The following is a 21,514-nucleotide window of genomic DNA, read 5'->3' as shown; positions in this document are numbered from 1 at the left end:
ATTGATAGTTTTCTGAAATAAGAGTTTTCTTGGCTCTTCTTTGATTAACTTAATTAAAAAAACAGAAGAAGGAAGAAAGAGATGCGCAATGTGAATTTCATTTCTCACTGTCCTTTGCATTTACATTTGATCAGAGTTATATACACTTCTGTTGTAACTGATTGATACCTCTAGATTATTCTTAAACAATGGGCTTGCCATATATCCTATGGGCTTAATACAATGGGCTCTATAGATTTGTTTCTTGGGCTTCAGGAGTGAGGAACCACGCTAAGCTTGAACCGAAGTCGATGAAACATCATTGTAGATAATGGTTTAGTAAGTACGTCTGCAAGTTGATCAGCCGAAGGAACATGACGTACTGACAGTTGTTTGGCCAAAACTTTCTCACGAACGAAGTGAAGATCAAGCTCCATGTGCTTTGTTCTAGCATGTAAAACTGGATTAGCAGTGAGTGCAATGGTGTTGAGATTGTCACACCATAGAATAGGTGGAGTTGAGACAGCAATGTGTAGTTCAGAAAGAAGGGACTGAATCCACAACAGCTCGGATGTAGCATTTGCAACACTTCTGTATTCCGCTTCAATGCTAGACCTGGATACAATAGGTTGCTTCTTGGAGCTCCAAGAAATAGGAGAGGATCCAAAGAACCAGCAAAAACCGGACGTGGAGCGACGATCATCAGGGTCACTACCCCAATCGGCATCACAGAAACCATTAAGGGTAAATTCAGAGTTAGGATGTAAACGAATACCAAAACCAAGAGTGCCACTTAAATACCGTAGAATACGTTTGACTGCCTTCCAATGAGAATATGAGGGAGCATGCATAAACTAACAGACTTTGTTGACACTAAATGCAATGTCAGGTCTGGTAATGGTTAGATATTGAAGAGCTCCTACTGTACTCCTGTAAAGAGTGCTGTCAGGAAATGGATCCCCATCTTTACAAGATAACCGAAGGCCTGAAATCATCGGAGTTGGCAAGGCTTTGGCATTGTTCATCTTGGTGCGAAGAAGCAGGTCCTGCACATACTTGGTTTGAGTAAGAACCATTGATTTATCCAATGATCGACAAACCTCAATACCTAAAAAATAATTCACATCTCCCAAATCTTTAAGGGAAAACTGATTGTTTAAGGCTGAAATGAGTGATCGAACCCGAGCATTATCACTTCCTGTGATTAAAATGTCATCAACATATACTAAAACATAAATGAAAAAATCAGCATGAGTTTGAACAAATAAGGAGGCATCAGCTTTGGATTCAACAAAGCCCATAAGCTTGAGAGAATGACAGAGCCGTGCAAACCAAGCTCGCGGGGCTTGCTTGAGACCATATATGGCTTTATTCAGTTTGCACACAAGAGAATTGTTGTTGTTTGGAGCTTCAAAACCTGGGGGTTGACGCATATACACAAGCTCAGTAAGTCTGCCATGGAGAAAAGCATTATTGACATCAACTTGTTGAATTCTCCAACCCTTAGCAACAGCCACAGAGAGAACAAGTCGAATGGTTGTGGGTTTCACAGCTGGGCTGAATGTTTCTGTATAATCAAGTCCTGGAGTCTGAGAATAGCCTTTAGCAACAAGACGAGCTTTGTGTCTAGCGATGGAACCATCAGGATTAGTTTTTAGTTTGAAAACCCACTTACAGCCGATGATGGGCATATTAGAGGGTGCTGCAATAAGGGTCCAGGTATGGTTTTGCATCAAGGCTTGATATTCGGCTTCCATAGCTTTGCACCATTCAGGAATTCTACTTGCTTCTTGAAAAGAAGATGGTTCCCAAATATTATAATGCAAAGATAGATTAACCTTAGGCTTAAACATCTCGTCCTTGGAGCGAGTAACCATTGGATGAAAATTCAATATGGGAGGCACATGAGCTGTGAGAGTAGGTGAAGGAGATGGGGAAAGTGTATCACTTGATGTGGAGACTGACTGAAATTGAAGAGAAGTAGAAGATGATACAGTAGGTGTATCGGTCGATTGTGGAGGATAAGGAGTGGCAGAGGCGTTGATGGGTGGAGGCAAGGAATGGGAAGGAAAAACAGATGTAGATGCAGGAACTTTGGGTAAGTAAAAGGAAGATTGAGGCGTGACAGTGGAGCTAGACACAACATGGGACTTGGAGAAGGGAAAACTTTGTTCATGAAATTTAACATGTCTAGAAATGAAGACACGACCAGTAGCACTAATGCATTTGTAACCTTTGTGTTTGTCACTGTAACCAATGAATGTACATGGGGTTGAGCGGAAGTCAAGTTTGTGAGTATTATAATCACGAAGACATGGAAAACAAAGACATCCAAATGTTTTAAGATGGGAATACTCTGGTGGCTTGTTGATTAAATATTGGATGGGAATTTTGCCTTGAAGAGCTGCAGTAGGTAATCTATTTATAAGGTAGACTGCTGTGGAGAAAGCATCATCCCAAAAGGCTAAAGGCATTGATGCATGAGCTAAAAGAGAAAGCCCGGTGTCAACAATGTACCGATGTTTTCGTTCAACAACTCCGTTTTGCTTCGAAGTGTAAGGGCAAGAGACACGATGCTTTATTCCATTGGTTTGAAGGAAGGAGTTCATAGCTTGAAATTCCCCACCCCAATCAGACTGAAGGGCTTTGATTTTTCTGTTTAGTTGAAGTTCAACATGAGTTTTGAAGTGCGCAAACACTTGAACAACTTCTGATTTTAACTTAAGAAAGTAGATCCAGGTAAAACGGCTAAAAGCATCAACAAAGCTTACGTAATACTTGAAACCATTTCGAGAAAGGGTGTGGGCAGGACCCCAAACATCTGCAAAAATAAGTTCAAGTGGTTCGGAGAATTGTGTTTGAGAAGATGGAAATGGGAGTTTATGATTTTTGCCAAGTTCACAAGCTTCGCATAAATGCATACGTTCATTTCTTGGAAAACGAAAATTACAATTTGATAGAATTGGTTTAACAGTAGAAAGGGGAGGATGGCCTAATCTATAGTGCCACTGATCTAGTACACTTGACAAGGCCTTAATTGAATGATGTTGTGAAGAAGGAGGACTGGTGTACTCGTCAGAGAGTGTACAGTGAAGACATGTAGGTTGGGATGCAGCAGTAGAATGAAGTGGCCCAAGGTTGAACTTGTATAATCCTTCATGTAAAATTCCTCGGAGAAGAACAACTCGCGTGGCTAGATCCTTCACAAGACAATAAGAAGGATAAAACTCAAACATGACATTATTATCACGGGTAAATTGGTGAACGCTTAAAAGATTTTTTGTTATTTGAGGAACATGAAGTAGGTTTTTCAAATGCAAAGGTCGAGGAAAATGAAGATGAACCAAATGTAGATTCACCAATATGTGAGATAAACAGACCTGCACCATTGCCCATATGAACCTTACCACCGCCAGTGTACTCGGAACCTAGTGTGAGATTGCCAAGATTATTCGTAACATGGTGAGAAGCTCCGGAATCTAGAAACCACCACTCATCTCCTGCAGATTCAGAGGTGGTAGTTGCAATAGCTGCTGATGGATAAGGAGGCTGAGGAGATCGATATTGACCTTGTTGTGGTGGTCGAAAAAGACCCGATGAAGGAAAACGAACAGAACTTGGAGATTTGGCAGTATACTCGGCATCAAATCTGTAATAGCATATTCCAGCCACATGACCTGTGACTCCACAAATTTGACAAACAGGTCTGCCATTGTTGTTGTTCCAAAAACGCTTGCCTCCCCGAGTATTTCTGCCACGACCACGACCTCGAGGAAAGGAGTTTCGAGATGAAAAAGAATCAGGAAAGGAGCTTCGTGATGAAACAGAATCATCGATCCTCTTAGTAGGAGCAAAAGTAGCTGAATTAACTGAGTGAGGCAACGTTTCATTGTTAGCATTATGAGACTCAGGCGTCCTTCATGAGCTAACAGAAGAGCATTCACCTCTGATAATGCTAGAGTATCAATTCTTGAGGTAATGTGTACGACAACAGAGTCGTATTCCAATCCAATGCCACCGAGAACATATAAAATTTGATCATCCTCACTGATTGAGTGACCACAGGCAGCTAAAGTATCCATAATATTTTTCATTTTGCTTAGGTAATCTTTCATATTATGATTTCCTTTCTTCATGGTTTGCAGTTGTAGCTTATATTGCATCACCTTAGCTTTTGATCTTGAGGCAAATAATGTTGATACCCGAAGCCAAAGTTGGGAGGACGTATCACAACCGATCATTTGGCTTTGGACAGATTCAGACATGGAAGACAATAGAAAGGAAAATAGAAGTTGATCCTGTCTACTCCAGGTAATGAACTGGGGATTGACGTCGTCGGCAGAGTTCTCGCTATGAACCACATTAGGAGGAACCTGAGGGTGCTTGAGTATGAAGTTTTCTAACCCCAACCCACGAATTCCAGCGACAACCTGGAGATTCCACAAAAGAAAATTCTCGTCATTAAGCTTAACCGAATTAATCTGGTTAGCCGGATTCACGAGTAAGAAGCTTGTATTGGCTGATGGATTAACAGAGGTATGAGTTGTAAACCCACTACCGGAGATGGCGTCAGCCATGGATATACAGCTCTGATACCAAATTAGAAAAACAAAAGAAGGAAGAAAGAGATGCGCAATGTGAATTTCATTTCTCACTGTCCTTTGCATTTACATTTGATCAGAGTTATATACACTTCCATTGTAACTGATTGATACCTCTAGATTATTCTTAAATAATGGGCTTGCCATATATCCCATGGGCTTAATACAATGGGCTCTATAGATTTGTTTCTTGGGCTTCAGGAGTTTCTTTAACTAACTTAGTAAAAAATGTGGGCCTCTTTCTCTTGGGCTTCCATTTTTGGCCCAACAAGACCTTGAAATAATTCCTCCCTTGAGTTTTGGCTGCTGCAAAAAAGCAGATTTTTAGCTCGCTCGGCTCGGCTCCCAGAATCTTAAAGAAAATAGATTTGATTTCCATCTAATATATATATATATATATATATATGTGTGTGTGTGTGTGTGTGTAGAAGTCAAAAAGGTGGAAGAAAGAGTAGAGTGAGAGATAACATGATTAACAAGTTGATCATAATAGACTTGGTCATCGATGTCAATTCGCTGAAGAAAAAGGCGTGCTTGGTTTACCAATTAATTAGTTTGTATACCTGGATAACTTCTACTCAGTCATATTTATTTAACCTTGGTAAATACGCGCAAATAACAAGATATATAATGCATCGATCACCTTACCTTCTTCAGTGAAATATTCAATTTTTCACATTCCTATTCTTCTTTTCCATTTTCCTGTGATTTTCTTGCTTTGAGTTGATGGTAACAGTTATCAGGTATCAATCTGTCTCGGTTAGAACAGGATAATCAATTTTTTCCCGATACGAATCTGATGCATTTTTCTTTGCATTATCTCAGCCGTGGACCTTAAACAAGCAAGTTCCCGGGTAAATGAAGAAACACCAGAAATATCATGATCTTCTTGGCTTCTGCAGCCACCGTTCTGCTTGTACGTTTTCAGCATATTTTACAACGTCATGTTCCTTACAGTTATAAAACCATCCATAGATGGAGGAAAATCTGTGGGTTTTCGCTACGAGTGATACGGAAGCCAATCAAGAAACAATTTTGCAGCAGCAACTGTCCACGTACGAGCCCCCAAATCCCCGCAAGTTCTTGACTGACCATTGATGTATATATGTAGTATATTCACCAGTGATGAATATCAGTCATCTCCTCGTCATCATTTTCTTGATTTCTTCTCTTTATGTGGTTGTGTGTTGTTCCACAATTAAAAATGTCGTTGAACTACTTTAAAAATATTGCAAGATAATATATATATATATATATTTATATATATATATATATCTCAATTTCTGGAAGTTCCATCAAATGAGGACGACGTAACTATGTCAAACATGCAAGTATGTGGCCATGCACAAAATAACAATTACATCCCTACAACAGTCGAAGTCACACCTCCCAACGTATTAACGTCCACCAAAACATTTAGTATCGTATCGAATATAAGTCGAATAAAAAAAATTTAATTTAAACGAAAAATTAGGAAAAAATTTAAAAATATCGATCGACATGTATTGTTTAGACTGTTATATGATTTTAAAGCAGTTATAGTTTATATGTTTTAATTGAAAACTATAAATTTCTTTATTTTATTTGAGGCGTTGAATTAATCGAAATCGAAATTTGACTCTTTTGGAAGTGGTGGGCTATATTGGCACACGTGGAGTTTGCTTCTAGAAGTGTTTGACAAATCATGAGCCTAAAACATAAATTTATTTACATTCATAAAAAACTCGTGATGTCCCAGGCTAAATAAATTCAAAAAAATGAAATATCGTAATTTTATATAATATGTTAAAATTAAATAATGCGCTAGTAAAAATAAATATCATCATTTTATTATTTATTTTTTTTCTTTTTGTGATATTTCTTATGAAATAATGAAATGGCATTTGGGTGACAAAATAGTTGGTAGGATTCCTTATAATCTTCCCTCACTACTTCAACTCCATTACTAATTTCATTTGAAAATCATAATCTATAAATTTTATAAAAAGAACCCAAGTTTGAATAATTAAAAATAGAGAGCATTTCACATATATGTATATATACTAGTTATTCTGCACACGCGATGCGTGTATGTACAGTATTTTTTATTATTATCGATGAGCTAAAATGAAATTTGACAAATTATGAAGGGAATAAATTGATATTTGAATTTTTTAAATAAAAAAATAAAAATAAAATTGTAATATTAGTATTATATAAGGGCAAAATTACAAGAAAAAATTGATGTCTTTACTAGATGGTTACTATCATGTCATCGATCTTAATAAAATAGAATATATATATATATATATATATATATATATTTAATTAGAACCCAATATGATTTAATTTATATGAAAAAATAGTAAATTTTTTTTTTTGGGAAAAGTCAAATTGGTGGGGTTAAAAGTTACAAATTTACACAAGAAATGTGAAATTTAGAGAGAGAGAAGTCTCTGCGAAGGAATTTTTGGGCCTCTCTCTCTTCACATGGCAGATTCACACCTTCACCGATTCATTCATTTCAAATCTGAGGTTTTTATTGCTCATTTCTATTCTCGTGATCAAGAGTCCGAAGAATAGTTTGCATTCGAGGTGGGGGTTTTCTTCTTGTTTCCCTGCATTTTTGTTCTTTTTGTTTGTTTGTTCTGTGGCATGGCCTATGGCTTCCCTTTGATTCTTGATAGTTTAATTCTTGCCTGGTGTTTATACATGTGAGAGAAATTATGTTGTGTTTTTTTATTCTAAGGTCAGATGAATCGATTCATGGATTATTTTGGAGATTTCCTTCATGGGATACCGATTTATTTACCGTTGAAGATAGATTTTTTTTTTTCAAATTTTTTAATGTAATTTTCATTTATTGGATCATGGTCAAATCTGAGTACGTGTTACGAAGCTTGGTAGTTATATTTTTATATTGGTTTTTCCTGTTATTTAGGCAGCTGAAATGTTGGACCGAGTTTTTCTTGACATGATTTCTTGGTGTACTTTGATAAAATCTCAGGGGTTATATTTTTATTCTAAGCATCAAGATTAGATTGTTCTAAAATCATGGGAAATTGCTGTACGACTCCTGGTTTTTCTGAGGAGAAGAAGAAAAAGAAGAATAGACCAAACCCTTTTTCAATTGATTATGGTGGAAATCATGGATCTGGGGTTACGGACAAGCTTGTTGTGTTGAAAGACCCAACTGGACACGATATTAGTGAAAGATATGATCTTGGACGTGAGCTCGGAAGAGGTGAATTTGGGATCACATATTTATGCACTGAATTGGTGACTGGTGAAAAATACGCCTGCAAGTCGATATCAAAGAAGAAGCTCAGGACATCAGTGGATATTGAGGATGTTAGAAGGGAGGTTGAGATCATGAAGCAGATGCCTAAGCACCCGAATATCGTTAGCTTGAAAGACACTTATGAGGATGATACTGCTATAAATATAGTCATGGAGCTTTGTGAAGGTGGTGAATTGTTTGATCGGATTGTAGCAAGGGGACATTATACAGAGAGAGCAGCTGCGGCTGTGATGAAGACCATTGTGGAAGTTGTTCAGGTTAAATTGCAACAAAAATAATTCTCAATTCAATTGGAATGGCTTGAATTTTTGTATTCATTTGTCTTCATATGATGTGTCTATGGAAGTATTTGTTCCGTGCTTTTTTCAATGAGTTTTCTGTACTCTGTCCAAAACAACTAACTTTTCTGTGTTGCTTGCATGAGAGGTTATTCACACCACATGAAAATTTTACTTTAAAACCTTGCAAGTCAGGACATAATGTTGCTATTATTTTGTTACCGATTACAAATTTTGAACTTTGATCATCAAAAGTTTCAGTCAATACAAGCTTCATGATTTTATGCATCCTATATTGTGTTTTTTTTCCTTCAGTGTGAGTTCTGGAGCATGCCTATTCTTTCAAACTCGTAATTGGATTTGGTTGGTACACACACAGTAAATTTTTTCTACCATGGCTTTTCTTATTTGGAGGTGTTGTAGTTGAATTTCTTCATTTTGTTTAACCTTTATGTTATTGCAGATGATGATCATATTTTTCTTCTTTTTTTGTCTTTTTAGTTTCTACCATATAGATTTGTATGATTATCTTACTTATTTCCTAGTTCCTCTTAATTATGCCTAGATGTGCCACCAGCATGGAGTGATACATCGAGATCTCAAACCAGAAAATTTTCTTTTTGCTAATAAGAAAGAAACAGCTCCCATAAAAACTATTGACTTTGGGTTGTCCGTTTTCTTCAAACATGGTATGCAAACGTCATCATCTAAATCTGTTTTCTTGTTGAAGTTTGACCTCTTTCTCTTGCCTATCCGGGGCTAACATTTTCTTCCTTTCGCATTGTCTTATTTCACCATTCTTTAGGTGAGCGGTTCAATGAGATTGTTGGAAGTCCTTACTACATGGCTCCGGAGGTTCTAAAACGCAATTATGGCCCAGAGGTTGATGTTTGGAGTGCTGGAGTTATCCTCTATATTCTTCTTTGCGGTGTTCCTCCTTTCTGGGCAGGTTTGTTGTGGTGGTTTTTATCTGCTACTGTTTCCAAGTCTTAAGCTAATGTAGAAAATGCTGTATACGCTATAAGGCTCTGTGAATTATAGTTCAAAATTAATATAAGAGTCTAATTAAGCTGTCCTATAATGTGCAATACCATAATCATTAGATGTTGGTGCCAGACTTTTAAGCTACAAGAAATTCACTTGGTTCGGTTCAATTGTGTTTGTACAAATTGAAATACAGAATATAAATCGCTAAAGAAATCAATATGTGATTGATTATTATGCATCTAAAGCATAAAGATTCAAATTTTTATGGTGATGTAGAATTGATTTCTAGATTTAAATCCAAAGTTTTGTGCCCTCTTAATTTAATCTGAAAATATTAATAAACCAAAATAGAGCTAAGGACATGTGCAAGTGGCTTGCTAATGGTTTATTTGTCCAAGGTGTTGAATTTATTCATCTAATGGCAGACTTTGAAAATCAATATTTTTTTGCTCCTCTTAGTCTCATTTATTGCATTTGCATCTCATTTGCAGTGGAATTCTATGCTTCGAAATGTTTGTTTATTTTCCTAGCATTTATCTCTACTTCTTCAAACCACTTTTGACAAAAGGAGTCATGTTCCTTGCTAAGGGGATTCAGGAACTTATATGAGAAGCAGAAGAACCTAATTTGTTGGATTGTGTGCTTGATTTTGTGTTAGTTGGTATATTCACTAGTCGTATTGGCTGGTCATTTGTTATTTTTTAGTTAATTTCTGAGAAGGCATAATGTGACTGTGCAGAAACTGAGCAAGGAGTGGCACAAGCAATTATTAGATCTGTAGTTGATTTTAAAAGGGATCCTTGGCCAAAGGTATCTGATAATGCAAAAGATCTCATAAAAAAAATGCTTGATCCAGACCCCAACCGGCGTCTCACAGCTCAGCGAGTTCTTGGTGATACTTTCTTGGGTGTATTAGAAATTGATGTTTTGTGCTTATAATGAATGGGGAGGCAAAGTAGAAGTACATTTTCATGTTTTTTGTTTATTTGAATGCAGAGCATCCTTGGTTACAAAATGCGAAGACGGCACCAAATGTATCGTTGGGTGAGACTGTGAAATCAAGGCTCAAACAATTTTCTATGATGAATAAGCTCAAGAAAAAGGCTCTGAGGGTACATGACTACATGCACAACATAATTATTCGACTCCCGTCCATCCCCCAAAAGGAGAATGTATTTCAAATTTAAGACTTCTTTGTTAATTCCCTGGGATTGTTTTGCACATGCAGATCGTGGCGGAGCACTTGTCGGTGGAGGAAGTGGCGGGAATTAAGGAAGCATTTGAGATGATGGACTCAGGGAAGAAGGGTAAAATTCACCTTGGAGAACTTAGAGTTGGTTTGCAAAAGCTTGGTCATCAGATACCCGATGTTGATCTTCAGATTCTAATGGAAGCTGTAAGAATTATATTCCATCATACCCATTTTAATTCTTGATTTTACTTTATGTACGGGTTGTGTTGTTTGAATATTCTATCACTGGCCCTTTTTCTGCCCTTTGGGGACCATATTGCACAGGCTGATGTTGATGGAGATGGAACTTTGTGCTACGGGGAATTTGTTGCGGTATCTGTGCATCTTAGAAAGATGGCGAACGATGAGCACCTACACAGGGCTTTTTCCTTTTTTGATCGAAATAAGAGTGGATATATTGAGATTGAAGAGCTTCGAGATGCTTTGAGTGATGATGGTGATGCCAATACCGAGGAAGTTATCAGTGCTATCATGCATGATGTTGACGCAGATAAGGTATGTTAACGCATGTATATGTATATATGCTTTTCCTTTAACATATATATGCTCTTCTTTAATGAGAGTGTTTTGTGAAATTTTAAGCCCCATTTTGCCCCCCTTGTGCAGCTTTGCTGTGCCATCTGGCCGCCCCTCAGCATTGAATTCGTGGATCCTCCTGGATCTGTTTGTTAGCATATATATTATTTATCAGTCTTATAATTTTGATTTGCAGGATGGCCGTATAAGTTATGAAGAATTTGCTGCAATGATGAAGGCCGGCACTGATTGGAGAAAAGCATCAAGACAATATTCTCGTGAAAGATTCAACAGTCTCAGCTTGAAGTTAATGAGGGATGGTTCTGTACATTTTGCTAACGAGGGTCGATAAACTGGTAAAGACCACAGAAATTAAACGGGGAATTTAATCCTAAAATGGCTGTTCCCTGGTATTTTTTCTCGTTGCTTTTTCATTATTTACCTTTCACTTATTTTTCCTCTCCGTGCGCTAGAGGGGACTCATTAGCATCATCAGGCTAAGGTGCGTTGGCTGTACGTATTTAGGTCGAGTTGTTTAATTCTTAAGTATCTGGAAGTTTTAAACCATGTACATCCTATCTGTATATATGCAAACTGCGGACTGCTGTCTGCTATATCTGAAAATATTAACAACTGGATTCTACTTTTGTCTACACACCACAGAGACGTACCCTTGTTTGGAGAATTGAGAATTGAAATTTGTGTTGTTATCGTATCGTGCAATCTGTGTCCTGTCAGTATTTCAAACTAAGCAAGAACATTAAAATTTCAGACTAAAGTTGGTGCTAACGAACCCTTCACTTTTATGAGACTATGCACTTGAATTTTCGATCTTCAGGGATCGATTTTGAGCCCCAAGCAGGTGGGAATTTTCTTGGTTCATTAAATTTTCTGAGAACTATGATGTACCCTCATCCATGTGGTTCTGAAATTCAAATAGAAGATTACATCTTGGAGAGGCCGTGTCAATCCTCTCCCTGGAGGCGATTGGAGCGTCACCAATTTTAAGATGTTGAAGCCAGGCTATGGCAAAACATCCACAAAGAGAAGATTTGAAGTTTTATCAGTTTGATTTTTTCGGTTACTCTACGCAGAACGGCTAGGATTATGCATATTTGGAAATTGGAAACTGGAAATGATTATTGGACAAATTCCCCAGTTTTCATTTCCTGATTTCAATTATCCACATTTCTCGGTGCCATTGCATCAAACTAAAACTTGAAAAATGCCAAGAACACAACAAGCACGAGATTAATATAGATTTTACAAGAATCACGATTGGTGATGGATCAACAAGATATCTATGTAAAGCATTTTACTTGTGGCAAATTTTCGCGGTGGGCATGGTGACACAAATAGGCGCATATTTCTTCTTGGCATCCAAAGACCCTGACTTCGGCTCATTTGCCAGCGCAACTCTAGCAACGGAGCACGCAGCGGCCGTAGCCACAGCAAACATCAAGTCCCTCCTAGTGCTGATGCTATCCTCATTCTCGTTCGAGGCCGTTTTCTCTGTCTCCCTCGAGGCTCTCACCACGAAGGTGTCACGGCGGGGAGTGGCGGGGAGCTGCTTGGTGGATGCGGAGCCACCCAAGAAAGAGGCTGTCACAGTCATGGAAGCCATTGCAATGCTACAGATGGGATGAATGTGGGGTGTTGGTTGGTAGTAAAAAATGGAGTGTGCCAATGGATATTACACACTACACTATAATATTAGTGATTCATACAATTGTGATCCATTTTCTTATCTTGAATTGATAAGTGCTTCCAATTGTGTGGTGCCATGTGTGGATCTCTATCTGTAGAAGAAAATATCGGTGGTTCCAAGAGTCCAAGGTGGCTTCGATTTTTCGTTTTAGTGTCCACAAATTCCCTTTCGTTTTATCCTTAAAATTACCAATTTTTTTTTGAATCAATAAAACATTTTTCCACATGAGAATTAAGATATTTTGACGATAAAATCTAAAAGGTATAAGATTTGGTATTTCTTAGTTTGAAATTTTCAGTTATCTCAATGAAAATCAATGGAAAATCGAAACATACAAAATTATCTTGAATACTGTAAACGTAACATGTAGGATAATATATTGGATTGAAAACGTTTCATTATCAAGAAGAATGGACGGACTCGATAAACATCGAAAAATAGATGAAGGAATAGTGAAAATGAATAGAGACTTGACTGATTGAGTAGGCGAGAGGATTTTTTAAGAATCAAGAATTAGCATACCGGTCGAATGAACTCGGTGACTTTTTAAAAAAAAACAGAATTTCCAGTTTAAGCCACAGTTAATGCGACACAATTTTGTGTTCTGTTTATTGTACAAATGGTTGTGTAAAGGTTTACTGTGTTTTCTCGCTAGAACATGCACAGAGCAATCAAATCAAACAGCATTAAAAGAAATTCTTCATCTTCAAGCTTTCCACGGTTTCCTTGATGCCATCTTTAAGAGGAACTAACTCAATGCCTAAGCCTTTAACTCTCTCTTTTGAGACCTGGTACTTGGGTGGAAATGGCTTGTCATCAGCACACCTGCATCCAAGCACAATTTCCAAAAAAGAAAGAATTGCGTGATCCTATATTGTTCAAATGCCAAAAAAAAACGTATGTAAAACAAGTAAGACTCACTTTTCAGGAAGGTGGAAGGTTGGGTACAGCTCACGCAATATTTCCACAATATCTGAGTGGTGTGCGACATTCTCCACCATGCAATATCTTCCACTGGCCAAAGGGTTTTCAAATGCCAGAATGTGTGCATTTGCAACATCTTTGACATTTACCCATCCAAAGGTAGCATTTGGGTATGTATCTGCACCTGCACATTCAAAGACAGACAGAGAGTATAAAATCAAAAGGTTGTATTTAGGAACAAGAATTTGATTCTGGTTTTCATGGTGTTGCTTAGGTCCTAATGTTACTTTATCTTGGATGTTGTAAAGGCCCCGGTCTTACATCCATGTTTAGCACTTTAGGCAATGCTCTATTTTTCGTCCTCGACTTTTAGCCATCCTGAATTGGTAGATGTCTCTGTATCGGTGGCATAATTCAAAAAGAGAGAAGGAAAAAAATACCATTTATTAAGCTCAAGATCGCAGCAGAACTTGTGTTCGGGGTTGGCTGCAATAGTGGACCAATTACCATAGCTGGGTTTATGGTAACCATATCAATTCCCTTCTCTTTCACAAATTTCCAGGCAGCATCCTCAGCCAATGTCTTTGAAAGAACATACCATTGCTATAGAAACGAATTGACCAAAGAAGGTGATAAGAAAGTTAATTTACTTATCTCCCGAAAAACAAGATCGTCACACACTTAAGTTATAAACATGAATGCAAAGAATCACATTTCGTTTCAAAGTTTCGATTAAAACAGGGACATGGTTCTAGTGACTGAAACAAAAAAGGTGACAATGCTAGATCCTTACTAACAAGATCGAGGCTTCTCACAACAAATATAGAAAGTGAAGATTCACCTGCGCTTGCCTGCAAAATTCTGGGTCAGACCACCATGTCTCATCGATTACAACTTCCGGCGATCGAGGTTTACCATTGAAAGCAACGGCAGCCATAGAAGATGTTAAAATAACCCTTTTTACTGATGGCGCTTTAGCGCATGCGCGAAGCACATTGAGTGTCCCTTTTAGTGCAGGATCAATCAATTCTGCCTGATGGAAGTGAAAGCTGAATTAATATGCAAATGCTAGCTGAACACAATGAAGTCAGCTGATAGGTAGTAGTAAATATGTTGGGAAAAAAAACTATTAAAATATAAAATTAAATCTGACCAACACAAGCTTCATTTATATTTTATTCTATCAGACCATAAATTTTTTTATGTACCATTCAAGTGACAATCAAGGTGACTTCCCATCTTTGATTTCCCTCTTAATTCTAGGACTTTTTTTTTTAATAAAATATGGTTCCACAATTATGTGGCCATTTTGATACCTCTAATGCTTCCATAATCATGGAATCCTATTTTTCTTTGGTTTCACCTGAGTAGTGCATATTCTTTCATAAACGGCCACACCAAGTGAATGAAAAAATAAAAGGGGCAGTTAACCTGTGGATCTGTGACTCCATGGTAAAAAGGAGACGCGGTATGAAAAACGCCATCACATCCATCAACGACGGCATCAAAAGACCCTTCTTCCAGTAGATTTGCTTTTATCAATTCAAGTCTCTCCTTGGCCCCGTCAAGTGCTAATAAGTGCTGTGTTTTATTAGGATCATCTGCAGATCATTCAAGAATGTCAATATGTCATCAACAGCAAGATTCTGATGCAACTTTAACAGTTCAAAAATACAGCTCGACTTCTTCACTTTTCACAAATTGTGACATTAACTTGTAAATGCATCAAATTTTAATCCGTATTTCTTCCTGTAAGACAACCCCAATCCACACCCCCGGGCCGCACACACACAGTGTCTTATGGACGGATAGTAGATGCTACCCCTGGCGTAGACCAATCCTTACATAACATGAAAAAATGTGCCCCTGGCCACTGGATCTACCCTAGCATCGAAGCTATCCTCATTAACACATGAAACATAAGGCAAAACTTATTTACTTGTAGAATAAAGTATAATAAAAATATACAAGAGAAATAGTCTAGCGTTCAACTTAAAGATCTATCCAAGGTTCTTCATTTAGTGTCACTACACGGTAATCAGGGCGAACCCAGAGGAGAACGAGGGGAGCGGTTCCCTCATTAAAAAAAAAGCTTGTTTTAAAACCCCATATTTCGCCTCATACTTGTTAACTGCAGAATCCATCATGCTAAATCATTAAGAATTTGACTGCAAACTTAAGCGGAAGCGTACCTGAAGCCATAATCCTGAATTCTTTAGAACGTGTATTGATATTCCAGATCTACGCGCTCTTTCCTTGAGAGAAACCTTTAGTTTTCTCCTCTAAACTATTTTGTTAATGGGGAAGAGAATAGAGAACGTGATAGAGCGTGATCTGGGGACCATAACCCTTATATATAGATAATGTTTATAATTATCTTCTGATATTTCTGTTTTAACCCATTATAAAATATAAATTACACTTATGTCTCTACACATTAAAGACCGACAACCTATTAGATAGATTAAAGCCCAATAACTCAAAAACTTAGTTGATCACTTTATTTTGGGCTTAACTTAATAGACAATCCACAACGCATAATTATTCACATAGAAACCCATATAGATAAAATCTATCCAACAATCTTACACTTGGGCTATATGTGCAACCTTATAATTAAGTTTGTGAAAATAATCTTATGAGCTCAAAATTGTCGTCATTCCGAAATGTATCTATAACCAATCCGGTCCATCAATCACATCAAAATAGGATTAAAGCAGTCTTCGCTACACTCAAAGTAACTGGACCCATCAATGGTCACGTATGCCAACACAACTGAATGAAATGGATCACGAAGTTGACGTGTATGGAAATTTCATGCAATGTGAGCGTAACATACCTATTTCCAACTGGTCCTCCCTCAACTTTATTGAGATCAAACTTTAAACCATAATCAGAGTGTGACTTAACTTGAAATTTATTTCTGCAGAAAATAAATTTACATAAATGTAACTGAAAAAGTCTACGACTGAAAAACATTTAAAATAACAAACTCCCCCTAAAACTGAATTTCCTCAATTGACATAATACCCATCCTAGCAGTGTGCTCATGAAACTGTTTGGGTGGTATTCCCTTAGTAAGCGGATCCGCAACCATGGAGTTTGTACTGATATGCTCAATAGACAACTTTCCACTGAATTCTTTCTTTAACCACCAGAAACTTGATATCAATATGTTTTGACTTCGTCGAGCTCCTGTTGTTATTGGAATACATAACTGCTGATTTATTGTCACAATGTATTCTTAGTGGCTTTTCAATGCCATTAACAATGCGCAGTCCCGTGACAAAATTTTGCATCCATATTCCATGATTGGATGCCTCATAACACGCTACAAACTCAGCTGCCATGGTGGAAGAGGCTATAAGTGTCTGTTTAGCACTCTTCCAGGAAATGACGCCTCCAGCAAGGAGATATATGTAGCCCGACGTAGATTTCATACTATCTTGGCATCCAGCAAAATCGGAGTCAGTATACCCAATTATCTCATGCTGATCCAACCTCCGATATATGAGCATGTAATCTTTTGTCCTCTATAGGTACCGTAAAACACTTTTGACTGTTTTCCAATGTCTACTCCTGGATTACTTAAATATCGTCCCAACATTCTTGTCACATACGCAATATCTAGACGTATACAAACCTGAGCATACATCAGACTCTTGCAGATGCATATGGAATCTTCTGCATTTCTTTTTCCTCAAAATCATTCTTTGGGCATTGTTTGATACTAAATTTGTGTCCCTTAGCCACCAAGGTATCCGTTGGTTTACAATCTTGCATCCCATACGCTTGATAACTTTCTCGATATAGCCTTTCTGAGATAATCCAAGAGCACCTTGAGAACGATCCCGATGTATCTGAATACCCAGCACAAAAGATGCATCACCAAGATCTTTCATCTCAAAATTCTTAGCTAGAAATCTCTTGGTGTCATGCAACAACTCTATATCGTTGCTAGCGAATAGAATATCATCAACATATAAAACCAGAAATACGCTTACTCTCACTGAACTTATGGTACACACAATCATCGACCAAATTCATATCAAAACAAAACGAAATGATCACTTGATGAAATTGAAATACCATTGTCGAGATGACTGCTTGAGCCCATAGATGGATTTCTTTAATTTGCAAACCATATTATTTGTGTCTTTGGACACAAAATTTTCTGGTTGTACCATATAAATCATTTCATCAATGTCACCATTTAAAAACGCAGTCATCACATCTATTTGATGAAGCTCAAGATCGAAATGTGCACCAAAACCATTATAATCCTTAAAGAGTCTTTCGAAGAAACCGGAGAGAAAGTCTCTTTATAGTCAATGCCTTCTTTCTGTGTAAAGCCTTTAGCGACAAGACGAGCCTTATATCTTTCCGCCTTTCGAATCCCTTTTGGTTTTATATCCATTTGCAACCAACGGGTTTCGTACCTTTAGGCAATGGGACAAAATCCCAAACGTCATTGTCCATCATGGACTTTATCTCCTCATTCAAGCATCATTCCACTTTTGAGAGTTAGAACTTTTCATGGCTTGACGGAAGTTAATAATATCGTCCTCCATCGGTCCAATGTCTGCCTCATGTTTTTGAAGAAATACAATGTAATCATCAGGCACTGCAATTGTCCGCTCTCTAGTGGATCTCCTTAATGACATAGGTTCTGGAGGTGCTTGAGTTTGTTCATCTAAAATGGGAGGATCTCTAATATTGTCTTCCTGTATTGTGTCTTTGTCAAAGTGAGGATTGTGATCCTGATAAAATTCCAAGACACTTATGGGAATATTTACATATTCATCTTCAAAGATAATATCCCTTACTTTATCTCCCACACAAACTCAACAGCTTCAAAGAACCGTGCATTTCCTGACTCAAAAATTGACTTACTTGTGGGATCATAAAACTTGTATCCCCTGGATCTTCCAGAGCATCCAATAAAATAACAACTGACTGTCATTGAGTCCAGTTTCTTTTCATTAGGCTTGTAAGGCCTTGCCTCAGCTGGACATCCCCAAACGTGCAGATGTTTAATACTAGGCTTTTTACCCATCTAAAGTTCATAAGGGGTTTTGGTCGCTGCCTTAGTTGGAATCCTGTTAAGGATATACGCTGCGGTCTTTAGTGTTTCTCCCCAGAGTGATTCTGGTAAGGTAGAATGACTGATCATACTCCTCACCATGTCCTTAAGCGTTCTGTTTCGTCTTTCATCAACACCATTCATAGTGAGCGAACCCGACATAGTGTACTGTGGGACAATATTGCATTCCTCTAGGAATCTAGCAAAAGGTCCTGGAAGTTGTTCACCTGAACCGTCATATCTACAATAGTATTCACCACTATGGTCAGATCTAATGATTTTAATCTTTCAGCCAAGTTGATTTCAACTTCAGGTTTATAGTTTTTGAACACATCCGATGATTGTGTCTTTTCAAGAATGAGATAAATGAAGAAGTCATATCTTGAAAAATCATCCGTGAACGTTATAAAATATTGTTGACCATTCCAAGAAGCCGAAGGGAATGGTCCAGAAATATCGGTATGTATAAATTCTAAGACGCTTGACACTGTTGGCTTCAAATATCTTTTTGTTGGTTTGTTTTCCCTTTATACAATTAACACAATTATTAAAACTGTGTAATCTAAATGTTCGAGAATTTTGTCTACCACAAGTCTTCTTATTTTCTTTTCAGACATATGACCCAATCTTTTGTACCATAACGCAGCTAAATTCTCGCTGGTTAATTTTCTTTTAGTGCCTCTACTTGTTTGCATTGATTCATCAAACGAAGCAATAACATCCAAATAATAAAGATTATCATATCCTGATAAAGAACCGGAACCAACCAATTTTGAATCGAGAAACAAACTGAATATTCCATTTCCAAAAGAACAAGAATAACCAACTTTGTTCAATGCAGAAATGGAAATCAAATTCCATCTAAAAGACAGTACAACAAATGTTTCATAAAGATCCAAATATATTCGAGTAACAATAATCTAAATTTTCCTATTGCCTCAACTTCAACTTTGTTGTCGTCACCAACGTAGATGAATCTTTCAGCATCACTTGGTTTTTGGCAATCCAGAAAACCCTGCATAGACACACTGATGTGAGTTGTTGCCCCAGAATCTATCCACCACGTGTGCTTAGGCAATAAAGTTAAATTAACCTCAGAACAAACCATATTCAGAAGCATACCTTTCTTAGCACGCCAAGCGTGGTAATTACTGCATTGCTTTTTATTATGCCCATCACTGCCACAGAAAAAACAACCGGAACTTTGAGAATCACTAAGATTCTTCTGTTGTTTCTTCGGAGGTTGTGTATCCTCAGCTCCCTTATCCTTCGAGGTAGATGCATAATGAGCACTTTATATCTTGTCTTACTTCAACCTTTCCTCTTCGTGGACACAGTGCGAGATGGTCTCATTCAGAGACCAAGTCTCTTTTTGACAGTTATAGCTCACCTTGAACTGGTTAAACTGAGAAGGAAGAGATATCAAAACCAGATACACCAGCAAGTCCTCAGAGAGGTCAAGCTTCAGTGCTTTCAACCTTGAAGGAAGATGAGACATTTCCATAATGTACTCCCCGATGTTGCCCTTACCCATGTACCTCATTAAAACAAAGCTTGCCGAAAATGTACCAATTTCAGGCTTTTCACTTTTCGCAAACCTCTTTTCAAGGTCCTGAAGGAAAGCATTAGCCGTAGCAATGTTGCTAGACATTGTGCCTCTGAATGTTTTTGGAATGACCCTCTTCATGATCATCATACACATGCGATTCAATCTCTCCCACCTTTCAAACTCCTTTTTTATCATAGGTACTCTTATCCGTAATAGCAGGAGGAGAGTCAACCCTTATCGCAAGGTCCAAATCCATGACTCCGAGAACTATCAATAAATTATCTTGTCATGATTTAAAATTAGAGTCATTTAACATAAGAATAGAATTAATGTTGAAATAAATATTTGCAGAAGCCAAATCTGAACAGAGGACAAAAACCAAATATATATGCTCAACCAAATATCCAAATGAAATAATCAATAAATTCAAATAATGTAAACCCCATAAACAGAATATCGAGCACTCCATTAATGTTTCATCTTTGAACAAAAGATTAACTTGTAATTGATATTCTGGTGCAGCAGTCAAACACTGATAGTAACTATCATGTCAAATAACAACTTCCTTTGGGCAGAAAATTTTCTTGAAGTTGGCGGATAGTTATTTAGCACAAAATCCAGAAAATTTCAACTCAAAAAATCAGAAATAAAACACTAAACCAAGTAAGAATCAAAGCCCATATCACCAAACGATGTGAGACACACAAAATCGCCAAAAAAATTAATAATAAGGGGAAAATTCGAAAGTTACAGAACTGGGATCCCTAACAGATGCTTTGACAGTGTAACCTCGCTGCAACAAGAATTTGACAAGCCACGAAGCTATGTATCCAGATGCTCCGGTAACACACACAGTCTTCATCTCTAAATCTTCGTTCTTGTCAATGGATGCCTGATTTCCTCTTGTGACCGCGGTCACTGCGTAAGCTACTCAAGCCAGCTTTTGTTTATTGTTCAAGTTACGATCATTTTTTTATTTTTTTGATACCATTTTTAACAGCTGTCTTTGTTGACTACACTGAGGGGTGCATACTCATGCATTCAATAATTTGTGTTCACAAATAGTTAATAATTTTTTAAAAATCTTTAAATTATGATTAGCAAATCATTTAACTATTTTTAACATTTATTAAAATATGTTCTTGTAATAATTTTTATTCAGATAATTCTTAATATAGCCCCTCTTTTTTAATATACATAAAAACTCATGCGAGACGATCTCATTAGTCAATTTTTTTATGTCAAAAGATTATTTTTTTGTTGTAAATATAAATATAGTTGACTAATCTCACGAATAAAAATTTATGATATCGTCTCACAAAAACCTACCGATTTATGTGACGTTCCTGATTTAGTT

The 21,514-nt window shown here is 37.3% G+C and overlaps 3 protein-coding genes across 4 annotated transcripts; 1 reads left to right on the top strand and 2 right to left on the bottom strand.

The window, feature by feature from the left end:
* The first annotated feature begins 7,004 nt into the window (after positions 1-7,004).
* LOC142547379 (calcium-dependent protein kinase 8-like) lies at positions 7,005-12,281 on the top strand. Of its 2 annotated transcripts, none has more exons than XM_075655651.1 (9): positions 7,005-7,094; positions 7,567-8,117; positions 8,704-8,827; positions 8,944-9,087; positions 9,865-10,017; positions 10,122-10,237; positions 10,354-10,521; positions 10,642-10,872; positions 11,090-12,281. In XM_075655651.1, the coding sequence occupies exons 2-9, from the start codon at positions 7,614-7,616 to the stop codon at positions 11,243-11,245; spliced, it is 1,596 nt and encodes a 531-aa protein (XP_075511766.1). In that variant the 5' UTR covers positions 7,005-7,094; positions 7,567-7,613; the 3' UTR covers positions 11,246-12,281. The 2 variants fall into 2 exon arrangements, with proteins under 2 accessions (XP_075511766.1, XP_075511757.1); XM_075655642.1 differs by having other exon boundaries at positions 7,009-7,154.
* Positions 12,209-12,517, bottom strand: LOC142512103 (photosystem II 5 kDa protein, chloroplastic-like). Its single transcript, XM_075619674.1, has one exon. It carries the CDS (start codon positions 12,515-12,517, stop codon positions 12,209-12,211), a length of 309 nt encoding a protein of 102 aa, XP_075475789.1.
* Positions 12,518-13,156: 639 nt separating this feature from the next.
* Positions 13,157-21,127, bottom strand: LOC142547369 (phenylacetaldehyde reductase-like). The gene is made up of 6 exons (XM_075655630.1): positions 20,914-21,127; positions 14,957-15,126; positions 14,367-14,558; positions 13,966-14,128; positions 13,523-13,709; positions 13,157-13,426 (listed from the first exon to the last, which is right to left on the bottom strand). The coding sequence occupies exons 1-6, from the start codon at positions 21,017-21,019 to the stop codon at positions 13,288-13,290; spliced, it is 957 nt and encodes a 318-aa protein (XP_075511745.1). The 5' UTR covers positions 21,020-21,127; the 3' UTR covers positions 13,157-13,287.
* Positions 21,128-21,514: the final 387 nt, after the last annotated feature.

Source organism: Primulina tabacum, chromosome 1 (genome assembly GCF_025594145.1).
Source record: "Primulina tabacum isolate GXHZ01 chromosome 1, ASM2559414v2, whole genome shotgun sequence".
Lineage (NCBI taxonomy): Eukaryota > Viridiplantae > Streptophyta > Magnoliopsida > Lamiales > Gesneriaceae > Primulina > Primulina tabacum.
Note: the sequence above shows the minus strand (reverse complement) of the source record. Positions and strands in the feature narration are given on the sequence as shown.